Raw genomic sequence first — 17,789 nt, forward strand, 5'->3', positions numbered from 1 at the left:
TATGCATTGATTCCAAAAATATAACTAGAGAGGATTTAAGTATTTAGCAGTAACCACATTAGTATAAATTAATTTTTTTTCTCTTTCATTTCTTATGACTATTCATTTATTGACATTATTAAGATAATGTTTAATTATATATGCAGTTTTCCATATGCCATAAATGCACATCTATTTTTTCACTTTGTTTTTAAATCAATTTATTTCAAACTAAAAATTGTTGATTTTTTTTACAAAATTTATTGCCCGATCAGAATGAAAATTAAATTATATTAGAAAAAATATAAAGCATAGCAACCAAAAAAAAAAGCATAGATTTTGATTTTCAGAAATATGTTTTCCTAGTTTTTACTTTCATTATTTCCCCAAAATGAATTTTCATCATTGAACTAATCAGACCAAAATAAACATCCAAATTTGATGTAATAATAATAATAAACAAAATATTGTTCAAATGATGATAAAAGATCAGCCACTTGTGCAAATTGTCTTCAAATTACATGATGGCATAATAAAATCACATGCTTCTCCTTCAAAACCTGAAGACAATTATTAATAATATTATCTTCATATGCATGTATTGACTTCCAACTTTTTCATCTGATTCATGGCTTGAAATAATTGAATTCACAATATGTAATTAATATTTAAATTATTTTACAAAAATAGACTTTTTAAGATATGTTTCAAAATGTTATAAAAGTCTTCAGATCCAAGAGTTGAGAAAAATAAAAATAAAAAAGAAAGTATATTCCTATATGTTTATACTTTATATGCCATCAGTTAAGAAGCGCGTGGGAAGCCAGTTGCTACACCCGGCTGCATACGATTACTGCCCACTCTTTCTGAAATTATAACGAGATTATATTATTAATTAGTAGCTGGAAGAAAGAAGAGCCGGTTCTCATGGGCAAGCAAGCAAACCGGGGAGCAAACCCCTCGCCCACGCGCGCGTTTATGCACGCGCGGAGATTAGATTGGATAGGTTGATGGCTAGATGGATGGATGGATAGGTAGGTAACAGAAAAGCTTCTCACGTATAACACAGCTCACATAAAAGGGAAAAAAGAAAATATAAAGTTACATTTCAGCGCTTTTGCAAATAAAAGTCTAAACACGAAAGAACGAAACCAACCCAAAAACCCCTTCCTTCCTTCATAGCCATTCCCTCCCTCCAGATTGATTTTCTCTCTATTTCTCTCTGTGTCTGTGAGTAAGCTAATCTGAAACTTAAGCTCCTTTGATTGTTTGTTTGTTTCTCGGGAATTTGAGTTGTGCGAAAATGGTGTTAGTTTCTTCATTTCTCTCTGTATTTGTTTCTGCATTTTTTTTTCTAAATTAGTGCTGTCTCTTTCTCTAGGAGGAGTTAAGGTTGAGGTAGAGGAAGAAAGAAGCAGTAAGAATTGAATGGAGTCGACGGAGTCATCTTACGTGTCGTCCCCGGAGGCACCGCGGAAGCGGTCTCCGCCACCGCCTAAATCGCCTACTGGTTCAGGTTTCTGATCTGATCTCCTTTTCTCTTTCTCTCTCGTTTCTGTATAATTAGAGGTCAGGTCATGCTTTCGTTTTGGAGAACTTTCTTTTGGTTGTTTGGTTTTATTCAATAACAATGGCGACGAGGCTAGTTTCTTATATGGAAATGCCGTTTTCTACTTGAACTGAACCCTAACCCTGATTTTGTACATGTACGTTTGTTTGCTGAGGAAAATGATGAATTTATTCTTAATCATCATATTTGTAAAAAGCCAATTGGATAAGATAATTAAGTTGTAAGATTCAGATTTTTCTTTTTTTGCTCAGCCTCCATATGGTACATTTTACAGATTTTTCCTGAATTTCCGGGTGGAGTGTAATGTATGTACCTGAACTTGTTTTTGTAATTGACCAATGTGCAATTGGCATTCTGTCAAATTGAATTTTGAAAGTAGGTATATGTTCTTGCTGGATTTGTACCTTCTTGTTTTTCGATCTATTGGATTTAGTGAAATAACTTATGGTGAAAATGAGTTTCTATTGGATTTAGTGACGAGATGGTTATTAAAGAGAAACTTTGTATATGTTTTGTGTCGGAATCCATGACACAGTCTTTTCTGCACAGAAGGCTCAAGTCAAGGGATTAATGTCCTACATCAATTTTATAACGGTTCATTCAAAAATTGTATATATGCTTTGATTGTGTGGCATTTAATGTATAATTTTATTTTTACCAAATAAAATATTCTACCCATAGAAAAGATCAATTTTACCAAATTGATGTCTTGAACTTAATTTCAGTTTCACTTCTAAAATCTTCTGTCTGGTTGCTGACAATGCTCCCTACAACTGATGTCCCAGGCTCCCAGCTGCCTGATTTCAGTTAAATATCTTTATTAGTTAATTAACAGTTCTGATTTTTGCACAGATGATTGTGCTGTGCACCCATTTGATTTGGGTGGGTTAGTCTCTTAGCTTAGTGTAGTTGCATGCTATTTTTATCTTTACTTGAAATGTTAAGATGTCAATCTGAAATCAACACCAGCCTTGACACATTTTTTACTTCTTCCCTGAAAACTTTAGGATAAATTAAAATCCCTGTGATGTTAATAATGCAATTATATATAGTTTTAATGTAAATCTTCTTTACTAACCCTGTTGTTAAATTTCATTTCATTTTATATATGTATCTTTCTTTATTTTTTTAAAGTTGATAAATGCTTAAATTCCAATTTCCAATTTTCTATTATGAGAATTCTCTTCCCAATTTAATTGATTTGGGCATATATTCATCACTTATTGGCTTAAATTTAAGTGCTAAGATCTTTGACTGGATTTAATTTTTTAAAACTTTAATTTATTTATGATGTACTTTTTTTTTTGCCAGAATCTTTGGAGAGGCCTACATACATTAGGTTTCTTGTATCAAATGCTGCAGCTGGTTCTGTTATTGGAAAGGGTGGGGCAACAATCACTGAATTTCAATCAACATCTGGAGCACGAATTCAGCTGTCACGCAATCATGAATTTTTCCCTGGAACAACTGATAGGATCATTATGATATCTGCAACAATAAATGAAGTTCTTAAGGCAATGGAACTTGTTCTTGCTAAGTTGCTGAGTGAGGTATACTTTTATGATGAGAGTTTTGGTTTTATAAAAAACAAATGATCTATATGGTGCTCTCATACTTGTTTGTACATTGTATAGCTTGCTGCTGAAGAAAGCAATGATGTGGACCCAAGAACTAAAGTGAGACTAGTTGTTCCAAATAGTTCTTGTGGCGGCATAATTGGGAAGGGAGGATCTACTATAAAGTAAGAATTAATCATATAATTTCTTGTTTGCTATGTGTTGAAGACAGCAAATGTACATCAAATCTCTATATTCTATTTAAAAAATTTCTTCTATTCGCTGTAAAATATTGTCGAACAAGTTGGAACATGTTTACTGAAACCTTTTTAACTAGCCTTTGTGTGTTTAGCATGTATTTCTAATTTAAAAAAAATAAAAAAATTGGAGTTGAATGTAGATAATAGGTTTTGTTGCATGATTTTGGATTAGATGGATTTGTTGGTCCAAATGGTGTCTAAATATCTTTTCTATTAAAACCTTTGATGGTAAATGAATTTGGAATCATTGTCTTCTTTTGGACTTATGTTTGTAGTTTTGTTGTGCCTCACAGTCTGAAGTATTGCGAGTTCGCTGATTCCATTGCTATCCTTGCTTAGAATTATGGGAAAGGAAAACTGAATTGTCATATTTTAGCCTTTTAGATGAGGTTTTGGCTTTTCTTTCATCAGTTGATTCTTTTTAGCTTTGCCCAATTGGTTTATCACGGTAACTTGGCCAAACAAAACCTGAATAGCCTATTTATCATGTCTCTAGTGCCTCTGTGTTGTATCCACCATTGGACATTTGGGTGGTTCTTGGGTGCTTGATTTTTCTTTGAAGGTCTCTATGGAGAAGGTTTTCAGTTGTCATGATTGGTTTAAAGTTGGGTCAGCCACTGCAGTTGGGCTCCTCTATGGTAAAGGTTTGATTATTTTAGTAAGATGCACAAAGTGGGAGTTTCTTAGGACCAAAGTATTTGGTGTGTTGAGTTCCATATTGGGATAGGTGCTCTGATCTTTGGTACAGAAGCTCAGCTTAGAAACACGATTGTAAATTTTCAGAGCATCCTGTTCTAGAGTTACCAGATGATTTACACCTATTTTGCTTGATCCTTGACAGTCATTAACAAAACCAAAAATGACCACGAAATTTTGGATTTTTTTAAGAGGGAGAGGGATGTATTTAGTTACCATATTAAAATTGCATTTTAATTAGGAAATTTTATATTATTCTGATAATCCTTGTTAATATAAATTTTAAGTTTTTGTACATTATTTTTCATGTCTTCGAAATCAATGTTACATTTACTTAGGTGTGTTTTTAGATTTGAAATTTATTTATTTTCACTTGCCAAAAGACTGGAAAAACAGGCAGTTGCTAATCTTAGGTTTTCCTTCAATCAGGTCTTTTATTGAGGAGTCACAAGCGGGCATCAAGATATCTCCCCAGGATAATAATTATCTTGGATTAAATGACAGGCTGGTAACAGTTACAGGAACTCTTGATGAACAGATGCGAGCAATTGATCTGATTCTTTCTAAGTTAGCTGAAGACCCTCATTACACACAGTCTATGAATGCACCATTTTCTTATCCAGGTATGTCTCTTTATTAAAATGATTGCTCTATTTGTTGCTATTTGGTTTCCATTCTTGTATGCTGTTGATGTTTATCCTTGATAGTTTTAAGTAACACTCCACTTTTTTCTCTCTTTACTCTATTTATTTATTTTGGTGATTGGCAATTTGACTTACGGATTGTGATTTGTGACTTGTTATGTTTTAGTTTCATGAAAATTATTTGATTTTCTGTGTTGTATCATTTGAAACCATTGCTTACTTTCCTCAAATTAGACATGTAGTATGAGCTCTCTAAATTAGTGTTGTTACTCTATCTGATTTAGAGAGGTAGTTTAAGTTTTACTTTACTTTTTTTAATAAGAAATGAGATTTGTATTAGAGAGAGGATAAGGAGCATTTGTTTCAGTTAAATGGGAAGTGTTTTGTTTATTTTTTCATACTTATGGATTTTCACAAATTTGAAAATTTATTGCAATTCCTTGATTGAGAAAATAGGATCCATGTTTTCTTCTTTCTATCCTTGTTTATAGCTTGTATTAATGTTTAATGACGTAAATTTTCTTCATTTGCCAGAAATATGAATATATTCAGAAAGAATTCATGTTTTTACTTTTTCTATCCTGATCTACTGCTTGTATCAAATGTCATAATTTGATCTCTCCCTTCCTTTCTCGTGTGATTCTCTGTGCTACATTTTATTGATCATAGATGATAGATCTCATGGTTGCTTTATCTATGCCTCTAATGCCGTAGTACTCTCTCTCTCTTAATTTCTCGTGTCATTGAATGTGGCGCAAGTAAACCCCTATCCACCACACCACCACCCACATGCGCACACACACAACTTATTGTGTCATTGTCACATGCTAGTAACCCTCCCTCTGTCCCCCGCTCTCTCTCTCTCTCTCAGACTTCCACCCCCTTTGTTCTTCTGCCTATTTCATCTTGTTTAGTACATTTATTTTAACATTTAGTTGACATTGTTGCTTTAAGTTTTTAATGACAAATTGGGTGGGATCATGAAGTTTATATTGATAAATATGAAATATGGACTTAGGTTTGATGAAAGCTTGATTTATGCGGCAATCTTTGGTAGGAAGGAAATAAATAATGGTAGGAGGAGATATAAGTATGAGAAATAGAAATTAGTAATATAAAAAAGAAAATGCTATTCTTTTATGTTGTGTGGTGTTGGGGAAAGAAGGAAAGTAGGACTTTAGTAAATTATCAAGAAAAAAATAGTTAGTTTGGTTGACAAGTTTAAAAAGTTTCTCCGTTCCTCAGAAAAATGGTGGGTCCACTTTCATTTTTTTCCCTTCCACTTTTCTTTTCCACCTACTTCTCTCAATCAACTTTGTTTTCTTTTTCTCTCCCTCACGGGGAAGGCCTTCCCCTCCATTTTTCCTTTCTACCAAACATAGCCTGAGCATGTTATTTTGGATTTTACAAAAGGGAGCTCAAGTGCTACAGCACTAATTTACCTTTTAAATTTTTTATTCATTCGAATTAGGATTTATTTGTAAGAGTGCTATTATGTTTTAAAGTCCTAAATTTAGTCGATGAGTTGATATAGGACGTGTTATTTGCCTTTCTATGTATAGGCTGGGTGTGAACACATTGTTCAGATTTCCATTCTCCAGAATGTTCTCTCTCTCTCATTCTATCTTTTCTATCTATTCTTTTATTTCTCTATCCAAGTTCCTCATTCTTTGTTCTTCTTTTATTCCTGTCTACTCTCTCCACTTTCCTGTCTCTGTTCTACTTCACAAAACACCCAGTCTTTTGTTTCTTCATCATGAAAAAATAGTGGTACATGGTATGGTTACTTGAACTATATTATGTGTAGGGTTCCTATGTTTGATTTCCAGTAAGATATGTTCAACTTGAATTTTAGGTGTTTTCTTCTCGGGTTTTCATGGTACTCCATATACACATGTGCTTCCTTCTGTTGCAACAGCATCTTACAATTTAACGAGCTATGGACCAAATGGCGGTGGAGGAAAGTTTCAGAATAACAAGGTTCATACAATTCAACTATTCTTAATTGATTTATTTATCTTATTTACATTTTAGAGTTTGTTATCATTAAATTTTGAGCACACTGATTTGTAGGTGGTTAAGTTGATATGAACAAACATTATCGTTATGAGTAATTGAGGATGGGACAATAGTTTGAGCTGATTCTGCAAACTTACTTTAAATTTCTATTAGAACACTTGAAATTACAAGATGCTATAATAATGATAGTTTATTCTCATTTTTTCATTGTGCACATCAAAGAGTTGTACGAGTTCATTTTAGTTTTAAGTTGGAACCAATCAGAATCAAAAGTCAAAACCGTTTCTTGTAAAGTGCTTGTGCACAAGAGAATTGGTGTATTGTAGATCTGCACACACTCTGTTCTATCAACGAGTCTATGCTAATCACCTCTTTAGTTTATTAACTTGCAATAATTGTACTGTTTAGTCATCATTATTTTTTGGTGGACTGCTGAAAACCTTGTGTTGTTTTCCAGGAGGACCGAAGTAATTCGGTAACTATTGGTGTTTCTGATGAGCATATTGGATTTGTTGTTGGACGTGGTGGAAGGAATATTATAGAGATCAGTCAGGTTTGTAGATAGCCAGTTTCTAACTTCATCAGTTATGTGGTTTTCACAAGTGGTATTAATGTAGAGCCTTGTGTTTTTGTAGGCAAGTGGTGCCAGGATTAAGATCTCAGATCGGGGCGATTTCTTGTCTGGAACAACTGATAGGTATATAAGATCCGTTGATTTTGCATAAATATGCTGCTTCCTTGGATGAGTTCAAATGTTTTTTATTCCCGACTTATCTGCTTCTTGTTCTGCAGGAAAGTGACAATCACCGGGTCCCAGAGGGCAATCCGGACAGCTGAGTCGATGATAATGCAGAAAGTTTCCTATGCATCAGAGAGGGTAGCGGTGGAATAATTTCTCCAAGTAATGCAATTCATTCTTTCTGAGAATCTTTTGGTGGACCTGATTTGGAGATTTATATACAGTTGGTCATTTAAAATGTGTCCACTTACATGATATGATAAATTGATAAAAACAACCGAAATACTTTTGTAGGGTCGAGAAGGGGGAAATTTTTGCTTTCCTTATAGAGTTGTATGAGATCAGGACTTGAAATGTTGGAAGAGAGAGGGCATTGTAGTTGACCAAATAGAATGATTAGGTTTTGATTTATTTATTTATACAGTTGTAACTTTGAAAGTAAGCACAGGGTATTGTTTGGTCTAATGTTGGTTGAATTTTTTTTTTTAGATTGACGTAACACTTTGTGTTATTCTAAAGGAACAAGTTGTTTTCACCATTCATTTACTTCAATTATGATTTTGTGATGTCTATACACTTTAATGTACTGAGCTTATCGGGCATCAATCATCATATTTGTGGTCTTTGCACGATTGATCTTGATAGGCGAAAATTCCAATGTTTTCAATGCTTTGTTCTGTTTACTAATAGTGCCATCTTCAAACGTTTCTTTGTGGCTAGAAATGTGTTTCGTTTTACTTAACGTGTAAGTGGGGTTTTGGTTGGGCGTGCTCTGCAGCTGTACTTCTACTCGAGGACATTTTGATTTTTGTCTGAAAGTGACAGTTTCTTAAGCTCACCTTTTCCTCTAAAAAAATATGGTTGAAAAAAGGACAAACTCACTTGAAATTGAAAATGGTTAATTGAGTTTTTGAAAATATGTATTCACGTTGTTTTGCCTTAATTTCTTTATTTATTTTTTGGTCAGAAACCTGTACCATTATTAAAATTGTATTGGACACAATCACATATGTGGTGGGTCTTCTTGTATTTAAGAAAATTCATCGTCTATCTAACAGTATGTTTAGTTAACTTATGGATGGTAATATTAAAATTGCATGAAAAGAATGATATTTTCAGAAAATTAAACCGTAAATATTTAAAGTCAGAAAAAATAACTCTTTTAGGGAAATAATCTGGCTAATGAACTCATACTTTGTAGACCAATAGCTTGAACTTAATTTAGTACCATTATTAAAGTTGTACGGGACACTCAAGTATATGTGGTGGAATTGTTCATCTCAAAAAAAAAAAAAAAATAGAGTATGCTTTTATTTTTATTTTTTTGATAACTGATGTCTCAAACCGATAACACCTGAAATCCATTAAACATAGACAAAATAAGCAGAGTTCAAAAAGCAGGAATAAGCAAGCTTGCCCATCACAGAAAGCAAAACGAAGAGAAAAACAACAACAGACGTAAACAATCAGAAACTAAATTAACTGAAAAAGCTACTAAGATAACAGCTTAACCATCGTCGCCCATAGCTAGCCAGCCATCAACCGGTATCGTAAGGTTGTAGTCAGATAGAATGGTGGTATTAAGTTGATCAGGAAGTAACCCACCGTCCCATCCATTCTGAAGAGCCCACCTTGCGACATTATGAGCTGCAAAATTGCACGATCTCGGTATCCATTGGATATGGATATCCCAGAGATTTAAGAGTTTTGCCTTGTTTGCAAAATTGATATGGGGAATTTGCAGAATGGTCTCAATTTGGTTCCTGTCCCTTTGAGTGAAAGCAGTGGCTACCTTTGATGAGTCTGTCTGAAACACCACATTACTGAACCGTAATTCCACTGCTAGTTCGGCTGCCTTGAAAACAGCTACGGCTTCACATAGGGTTGGGTCTGAATGATATTATTATGAAAAGAGATTGAGATGAATAAAATGGATTCTCATTACTATAACATTCTGTACAAAGAGTATATATATAGCTGAAGGAACAGCAGAAACAAATAATGTAACTGACTAATAACTACTGTAACTAACTAAGGGAGTAATAACAATGGACTAGCTAAACAGGTACAACCAAAGTAATTAGCTCTTAACACCCCCCTCAAACTTAGTGGTGAGAGATTCTCAACTCTAAGTTGGTCCCTTAAGTACAAAAATCTGGTGTTAGAAAGAGGCTTCGTGAGAATATCTGTTGTTTGATCATGAGCTGGTACATGTTTGACAATAATCAGGTAGCGTTGGACCTTTTCTCGGACAAAATACAGATCGAGCTCTATATGTTTGGTGCGAGCATTCAAGATTGGATTGGCAGACATCAAGACAGTACTCAAATTGTCACACCACAAAGTAGGAGTAAGGGTCAAAGTGACCTGCAGTTCAGTAAGAAGCGCCTGTATTCATGTTACTTCTGCAGTCAAAGAAGCCAAACTCCTATACTCAGCCTCTGTACTAGAGCAGGAAATAATAGCTTGTTTCTTGGAAGACCAAGATACCAAATTAGAACCAAGATACACACACAACCTAGTAGTTGAGCGCATGTCATCTGGGTCCGAAGCCCAATTAGCATCACTAAAGCCAACTAAATGAAGAGTTTCAGGTCTCCTAAGATGAAGACCAAAGTTCAAAGTATGCTTCAAATACCGTAGAATCCGCTTGACTGTTTTCCAGTGAGACTCCAAGGGAGTATGCATGAATTGTGATACTTTATGGACAACATAAGAGATTTCAGGTCTAGTAATAGTGGCATATTGTAATGCACCTACCAAGCTACGATACAATTTTGGGTCTAAAATGGGATCACTGCCTGAGGCCAAGAGCTTCTCACCAACAACCATTGGGGTTGGTAAACCATTAGCAAACTGCATCTTTGATTTGCACAAGAGATCAGTAATATACTTAGTTTGTGAGAGATGCAAACCTTGAGAAGTGGCTGTAACTTGAATTCCCAAGAAATAATGAAGTTCACCAAGGTCCTTGAGAGCAAAGGTAGAGTGCAAGAGAGAAATCAAGTGCTGAACTTCAGATCGAGAACTTCCTGTGATCAAGATATCGTCAACATAGACAAGAGCAAAAATAGTGTAAGAGGAAGTAATCTTGATAAACAAAGATTGATCAGCCCGTGGACTCTGAAAGTGTAAGGACAGTAAGGTGGCTCTCAAATGTTCAAACCAAGCTCGAGGGACCTGTTTCAAGCCATAAAGAGCTTTGTGCAGTTTACAAACCAAGTGAGGAGACTTTTTAAGTTGAAAACCTGGTGGTTGGGACATATAAACCTCTTCTTGAAGCTGGCCATTTAAGAAAGCATTGTTAATGTTAAGTTTTCTAATAGACCAGCCATAATAAAGAGCTATAGTCCATATAATCCGAATGGTAGTGGGTTTAACAACAAGACTAAAAGTCTCAGTAAAATCAAACCCATATTGTTGGTTGAACCCCTTAGCAACCAGCCGTGCCTTATGTTTAAGGACTGAACCATCAGGATTTTCTTTCAACTTGAACACCCATTTACACCCAATAGGTCTTTTATTTGAAGGGAGCTCAACTAAGGTCTAAGTACCATTGCGATGCAAAGCTTGTATCTCCTCATCCATAGCCGATTTCCAAAAAGGATTGTTAAGAGCATCACTAAGATTTAATAGCTCTTTAGAGGTGATATACACCTTCGGCTTGTACACACCAACTTTGGATCTAGTAACCATTTTGTGAGTGTTAGAGTGGTCTGTAATAGATGATAATGATGGTGCAGTTGGCAATACAGAGGAAGGAACCAAAGGACTAGAGGAGGAAGGAATGGAAGGGGCAAGAATAGGAGGAGAAGTGACAGCGGAAGTGAGGTTAGGAGGATCTGTTTGAGATGGTAAATCAGAGGATGTTGACACAGGTGTAATGGAAGAGGTAGAAGGAGATGAGGAGTGAGGGGGAGAAATAGTGGTAGAAACATGAGGAGAAGAAACCCTACAACCTGCTCCGAGGAAACAAGAAGTTTGAATGGACAGTAGAGTGCGAAAGCGCATTCCTCGACCTGAAGACACATCTGGCCGAGCCGCCCGTACTATCCAAACCCAAGGCAAGAGAGCCTCTTTTTCTCTACTTGGCTGTCACTAAGGACGCAGCTAGTACCGTATTGGTACGAGAAGAGGAACGAGTTCAGAAGCCAGTCTACTAAATCAGCAAGAGACTTCTCGGGGCTGAATCCCGATACCTACTGATGGAGAAATTGGCGTTCTGCCTTATCACGGCTTCGTGAAAGCTCAGGTCGTACTTCCAGTCCCACTCGATACACGTCATGACCGATCAACCTTTATGGCAGGTTTTGCAAAAACCTGAAGCATCGGGACGTTTGTTGAAATGGGCAATCGAACTCAGTCAGTTTGAGATTTTTTACACTCCACGAACTGCTATAAAAAGTCAGGCCCTGGCCGATTTTATGGCAGAGTGCACGGGATTCCAGGAGGATCCCGCAGAAGACTCACCCCAAATCAGCTCGCCCTAGGCTTCGTGGAGGATCTTTGTAGATGGTTCGTCCAACGAGAGCGGCTCCGGAGCTGGAATCATTTTGATATCCCCCGAGGGACATAGATTCCACTCGGCGCTGAGATTCGGATTCAAAGCCTCCAACAACGAGGCCGAATATGAAGCTTTGCTGGCCGGGCTGAGGGTAGCCCAGGAGTTGAAGGCGAGCTCCGTCCAGTGCTTCAGCGACTCCCAGCTCATGGTAAATCAGGTTTTGGGCGAATATCAAGCGCGGGGACCCAAGATGGTCGCCTATCTGGCAAAGGTAAAAGCTGAGCTGTCCGCGTTTGAGCGAGGCTCGATCGAACAAATACCTCGGGAGCAGAATGCTAATGCAGATGCTCTTGCCAAGCTCGCCACCTATGGGGAAACAGAGACCTTGGGGTTTGCACCAATAGAATTCTTGGAAAAACCAAGCATAGAAGATGTCAGGACGGAGGTCGAGATGATCGATGCCAGGCCGACCTGGATGACCCCCATCCTTGAGTATCTCGTCGAGGGAAAGCTGCCTAAAGGGCGTAATGATGCACGACGAGTCCTGTATCAAGCGCCGAGGTATACGATGGTGGACGGGATGCTATACCGACGTGGGCACTCCCTACCTCTCCTCTGATGTGTTCTTCCAGATGAAGCAAAGGCCATCCTGCAGGAGGTGCATGAGGGATTTTGCGGAGACCACACCGGGGGGCAGAGCTTGGCCTCAAAAGTCCTAAGGCAAGGGTACTATTGGTCAACTCTGTCCAAGGACTCGATCTCATACGTGAAGAAGTGCGACAAGTGCTAGCGATTCGCCGCAGTTGCCCGAGCTCCTCCAGTTGAGCTAAAGATGATCTCGTCCCCATGGCCGTTTGCCGTTTGGGGGATAGACTTGGTTGGCGCCCTCCCCACTGGAAAAGGCGTGGTCCGGTACGCCGTGGTAGCCATCGACTACTTTACGAAGTGGGCTGAAGCAGAACCCTTGGCAACGATAACGTCAAAAAAAAGTACTTGACTTCGTGGTTAAAAGCATTATCTGTCGATTCGGCCTGCCCAAGAAGATCGTTTCCGATAACGACACTCAGTTCGACAGCGACCTGTTCACCAAATTTTGTGAAAGGTACAGAATTGTGAAAAGTTTCTCCTCCGTGGCCTATCCTCAGGCTAATGGCCAGGTCGAAGCTGTCAACAAAACTCTAAAGGCGAGCCTCAAGAAGAGGATAGATGAACGGAAGGGGGTCTGGCCGGAACAGCTCCCCCGGGTCCTATGGGCATATCGGACCTCGCATCGGACTCCTACGGGTCATACTCCTTTTTCCCTGACCTTTGGGAGTGAGGCAGTCCTCCCCGTGGAAATTAAGGTGCTTTCGCATAGGGTCCAATCTTACGACCAGGACCGCAACCACGAGCTCCTGTGCAATTCCCTTGACCTAGTTGATGAAAGGCGAGAGGATTCGCAACTCCAGCTCGCCCATTATTAGCAAAAGATCACTCGCTATTTCAACTCCAAAGTCAAAAAGCGCGCCCTCAGCGTTGACGACTTGGTCCTAAGGAGAGTCTTCTTAGCCAGTAAGGACCCCAAAGATGGAGTCTTGGGACCAAACTGGGAAGGACCATACCAGGTCATCGAAATCATTAAGGAGGGAACTTATAAGTTAGCTCGGCTTGATGGAGGGGCAGTCCCGCGGACTTGGAACGCCATCCATTTAAAGAAATATTATCAATGATTCACTTGTAAGGCCTGGAAGGCCATTTTTTATGTATGAATGAGAATCAGCTTTTTGTACATGTTTGCAAGTGTAATCTAAAGTAACCATGAAAGACCCTTTCCCAGTTACTTGGGGGGCATATGGTACCTGGATATAACCAGGTCTCCTTAATGACTTAGAAGTTGATTCATATCGATTGACCGTTGTTTTTATTAAAAAACGCGAGATATTGATAAGGATTAACGCTAACTAAGTCCTATCCTGGATATAACCGGGTCATAAAACTTAGAAGTTGATTTAAATCTATTGATCGTTGTTCTTCCTAAAGAGCTCGAGATATGGATAAAAGTTAACACGAACTAAGTTTTCAAAATAAGTTCCTGGTCATAACCGAGTCATAAAACTTAGAAGTTGATTTAAATTTATTGATCGTTGTTCTTCTTAAAGAGCTCGAGATATGGATAAAAGTTAACACGAACTAAGTTTTCAAAATAAGTTCCTGGTCATAACCGGGTCATAAAACTTAGAAGTTGATTTAAATCTATTGATCGTTGTTCTTCCTAAAGAGCCCGAGATATGGATAAAAGTTAACACGAACTAAGTTTTCAAAATAAGTTCCTGGTCATAACCGGGTCATAAAACTTAGAAGTTTATTTAAATCTATTGATCGTTGTTCTTCCTAAAGAGCTCGAGATATGGATAAAAGTTAACGCGAACTAAGTTTTCAAAATAAGTTCCTGGTCATAATCGGGTCATAAAACTTAGAAGTTGATTTAAATCTATTGATCGTTGTTCTTCCTAAAGAGCTCGAGATATGGATAAAAGTTAACACGAACTAAGTTTTCAAAATAAGTTCCTGGTCATAACCGGGTCATAAAACTTAGAAGTTGATTTAAATCTATTGATCGTTGCTCTTCCTAAAGAGCTCGAGATATGGATAAAAGTTAACGCGAACTAAGTTTTCAAATTAAGTTCTTGGTCCTAACCGGGTCATAAAACTTAGAAGTTTATTTAAATCTATTGATCAGTGTTCTTCCTAAAGAGCTCAAGATATGGATAAAGATTAGCGCGAACTAAGTTTTTCAAGGAATTGTAACTAAAACGCGTAAAGGCAAAAAAGGAGGATCAACTGAAAGCATGGAATCAAATTGTCTCGAGGTGGAAGCACCTCATGCAAAGGTTACACAAAAAATATTAAAAAATAGTTAAGGGCACAAGAGAAGAAATGCCCTAGGCTCCGCCAGGTGGTCCCTTAGAGGTCGCCGTCTCGCCTTGCTCAGCTGCGCCAGAGCCTTCTCCGGCCTCGGAGGGCACTTCTTTATCAAGGCGAGCTTGGAACTTCACCAGCAAGCGCTCCCAGAGGCTCGCTGACATGAAGGTGAAGTCAACGTCTGGATTGTAGGCCCAGCAATGGTAGAACAGATCTTCCATGGACTTTTCCGAAGTTGTCCGCTCGGCCTCTAGGGCAGCCTGGGCGACCTGAACCTCAGTCTTCGCAACATCTAGGTCTGTCCGCGAGGTGGCGAGAGAGGTCTCGAGCTCTTGGACCTTCGAGCGGGTTTTTTCCAACTCGACCTGCGAGGCCGCCAAGGCATCCTTAGCCGCCTGCAGGGTAGTCTGGTGCTCGCTCCTCATGTCCTCGAGCTGAGTTTTGGTCTTGACAATGCTCCGGTGAAGGGCAATGGCGCTCTGCGAAGGTGAAAAGACAATTGCCTTAAAAAAAAAGAGAGAGAAAAAAACAGGGCAAAGTGCAGTAATAAAAAGCCATAAAGGAGTAAAGTCAGCTTACCGTTAGGGTCATGCCCAGTGAAGACTCCAACACGCCCACCGGGCTCATTGTCTCGATGGCCCGGAGCTCCTTCTTGTTGAACTTGTATATGTGGCTGACGGCATAGTTCGCCGACTCATACACGGTTCCCCGGAAGGCCTCTGGGATCTTCTCCAGGTCCTGGGGATTGACTGGGATGTGTACCTCGGAGGGCACAATCGCCGAGGTCCCGAGCTCCGCTCCTGTGTCCTGGGCGGTGGCGGGAGCTCGCGGAGGAGGTGGAGGCATGTTGCTTCCCCCTGCGGTAGGAGGGACCGCTCCCACGACCTGAGCAGCTGGAGCTTGCTCCTTCTCCTTTGCAGGAGACTTGGTGGGGGTCCCGGCGGCGTGCTTGGACCTTCGGAGCCTCTTCATTCTTGGCCCAGCGACCCCAGCTGCGGCGTTCCCCCCGAAGACCGCACCTCGCAGGCTCTCCTCGGGCTAAGACATCTCTTCTGTCAAAACAAAAGCATGGTTAGTACGAGTTAGCAACCAGATAGAGACAAAAACAAAGGGGTAAAGAGAAAGTCAAGTATATGTATACTAAGGAAATCCTACTCCCCGAGCTAGAAGATGAATCTAAATTGATTACTTCCCGAGCTGGCGCAAGTTTTGGGTTCGAGGCTGACTCAGGGCTAGATTCCTCTACGTATTGCCTAAGCCCCGGAGCTACGGCACCCCTCCGGAGTGATGGCCATGTCCGAAGGTTAGTCCCATACTCCTCGAATAGGATCGACCTAAAGGCTAGGGTATTATCTACTACTACAGTACCCCTAGGCCGACTATCTTGGTAATCCAGCACAAGCCGGTCGACAGAATGGAGCAGGGTTGTATTCAGGTCCGGATCACTTCGGTGACGATGGACGAGCTGCCTAGGATTGAACCTAGCCAGTCGGGGGTCTGTTGTGGCCCTATCTAGACTCCTAAACATGTAAGGGTTACCTTGGCCAGAAGGACCCGCGGCCGCTCCGGATTGGATCCTCTCCTCGCCCGTCCTCTGGGAAACCTCCAAGGCCCGCTTCCTATTCCTCACGAGGGGAACTTCATCGCCCTCGTCCTCCGTATCTTCATCTCCCGCGACCTCCTCCACGATGATGGGTCTGGTGTCGCGGGCTGGGGGAAGCCCCCGGGGCCTCCTGAGGTTCAAAGTCTGATTTGGGAAAATCAGCTTGCAGGCTATCATCGTCTCGTCTGTTATGAGCACGCGGTAATCTTTCTCGCTGGGGGGCAAGCCCGCCAGCGTCTCGTATTGGGCCCCGAGGGTCACAGATTTCTCTGTCCTCGCGAAGATGGCTGCAGAATTAGTCTAAGTCAGAAAGGGGTACGGGAGGAGCTAAAATGACACTTAACTTCCGAGCTAAGGATGAAAAACACTTACGAGGACGATTGAAGTAATGGAGCTCGCAATTCCTGAACCCTGTCGACATGAAGAATTGATCCTTGAAGCCGTTGGGGTGGCTGGGAGCTCGATGACCGCAGCCGTATTGGGGAATCGGGTTAAGTAGTAAAACCCGTCGCCTCGCCTCCGCTGATCCGGGCTGGCCTTGAGGCAGAAAAAGTATAAAATGTCCGCTGGAGTGGGGACCTCCCACTCGTGCTTCAAAAATAAATATCTCAACCCCGCCAACAACCGATAAGAGTTAGGGGGGGGGGGGGAGCTGAAATGGTGCCAACCTCACATAATTGAGGAAGTCCGTGAAATACTGGTCCAGCGGGAGGAATGCCCTCGCCTTGAAATGCTCGCCGCTCCAGGCCGCGAATACCTCGTCGAGCGGCGCGTAGCTCCACTCGCCTTCCGCGGGAGGTCGGGCAACCACAAATGTTCTCCCCAGGGCGATGTTGTGGGAGAGAAAGATTTTGTTGATCTTCGCCTGGTCGGTGACCTTTGAGATGATCCTCTCCGCCTCAAAGAAGGCATCGGGGGCGACCTTGACCTCCTGCTCCACTGCCGGCCCAAAGTTGGGGATTGGGGAGTCCGGCATCACCGCCTTTCCTTTGTTTTGCTGTGAGGCCGAGCTCCCGACGGTCTTCTTGGGAGCGTTCCTTTTCGGTGCCATCTGGTCGCCTAACGAACAAAAGAAAATATTTCAGAAAAGGCGACCCAAGCGTGAGGAAAAATCAAATGTTATTTGCACGAGCTGAGGTAAGCCCAGCCTGTGGAGAGTGGGACCACGCGGTTCAATGAACACGCGCCTGTGCTCCCAACAGATCCTCGATTACTCGGAATTCGTGTGTCAGGAGGGTCAGGATAGAATTTGCCTTGGGGGGGAAGTTTCAGTAGGCAAAAATTGCAAAACCGCCTGTGAAGCGTGTCCCCTAAGCTA

At 40.3% G+C, this 17,789-nt stretch overlaps 1 protein-coding gene across 4 annotated transcripts; it reads left to right on the forward strand.

Annotated features, from left to right (window-relative positions):
* The first annotated feature begins 1,056 nt into the window (after positions 1–1,056).
* Positions 1,057–8,035, forward strand: LOC133797868 (protein BTR1). Of its 4 annotated transcripts, XM_062235957.1 has the most exons (10): positions 1,057–1,209; positions 1,361–1,495; positions 2,861–3,099; positions 3,184–3,290; positions 4,491–4,684; positions 6,561–6,685; positions 7,182–7,277; positions 7,360–7,421; positions 7,517–7,625; positions 7,758–8,035. In XM_062235957.1, the coding sequence occupies exons 2-9, from the start codon at positions 1,408–1,410 to the stop codon at positions 7,614–7,616; spliced, it is 1,011 nt and encodes a 336-aa protein (XP_062091941.1). In that variant the 5' UTR covers positions 1,057–1,209; positions 1,361–1,407; the 3' UTR covers positions 7,617–7,625; positions 7,758–8,035. The 4 variants fall into 4 exon arrangements, with proteins under 4 accessions (XP_062091941.1, XP_062091939.1, XP_062091942.1 ...); XM_062235955.1 differs by having other exon boundaries at positions 7,517–8,035; XM_062235958.1 differs by having other exon boundaries at positions 6,624–6,685; positions 7,517–8,035.
* The last annotated feature ends 9,754 nt before the right edge of the window (positions 8,036–17,789 follow it).

This window comes from Humulus lupulus, chromosome 8, assembly GCF_963169125.1.
Source record: "Humulus lupulus chromosome 8, drHumLupu1.1, whole genome shotgun sequence".
In the NCBI taxonomy this organism is placed as follows: domain Eukaryota; kingdom Viridiplantae; phylum Streptophyta; class Magnoliopsida; order Rosales; family Cannabaceae; genus Humulus; species Humulus lupulus.

Bases quoted from the DNA above. Each gene is read 5' to 3' on its own strand.
- LOC133797868 (XM_062235955.1), top strand. From the start codon at position 1,408: ATGGAGTCGACGGAGTCATCTTACGTGTCGTCCCCGGAGGCACCGCGG. The intron at 3,291-4,490 runs GTAAGAATTAAT...TCCTTCAATCAG, and splicing joins AAGGGAGGATCTACTATAAA to GTCTTTTATTGAGGAGTCAC. The intron at 4,685-6,560 runs GTATGTCTCTTT...CTTGAATTTTAG, and splicing joins TGCACCATTTTCTTATCCAG to GTGTTTTCTTCTCGGGTTTT.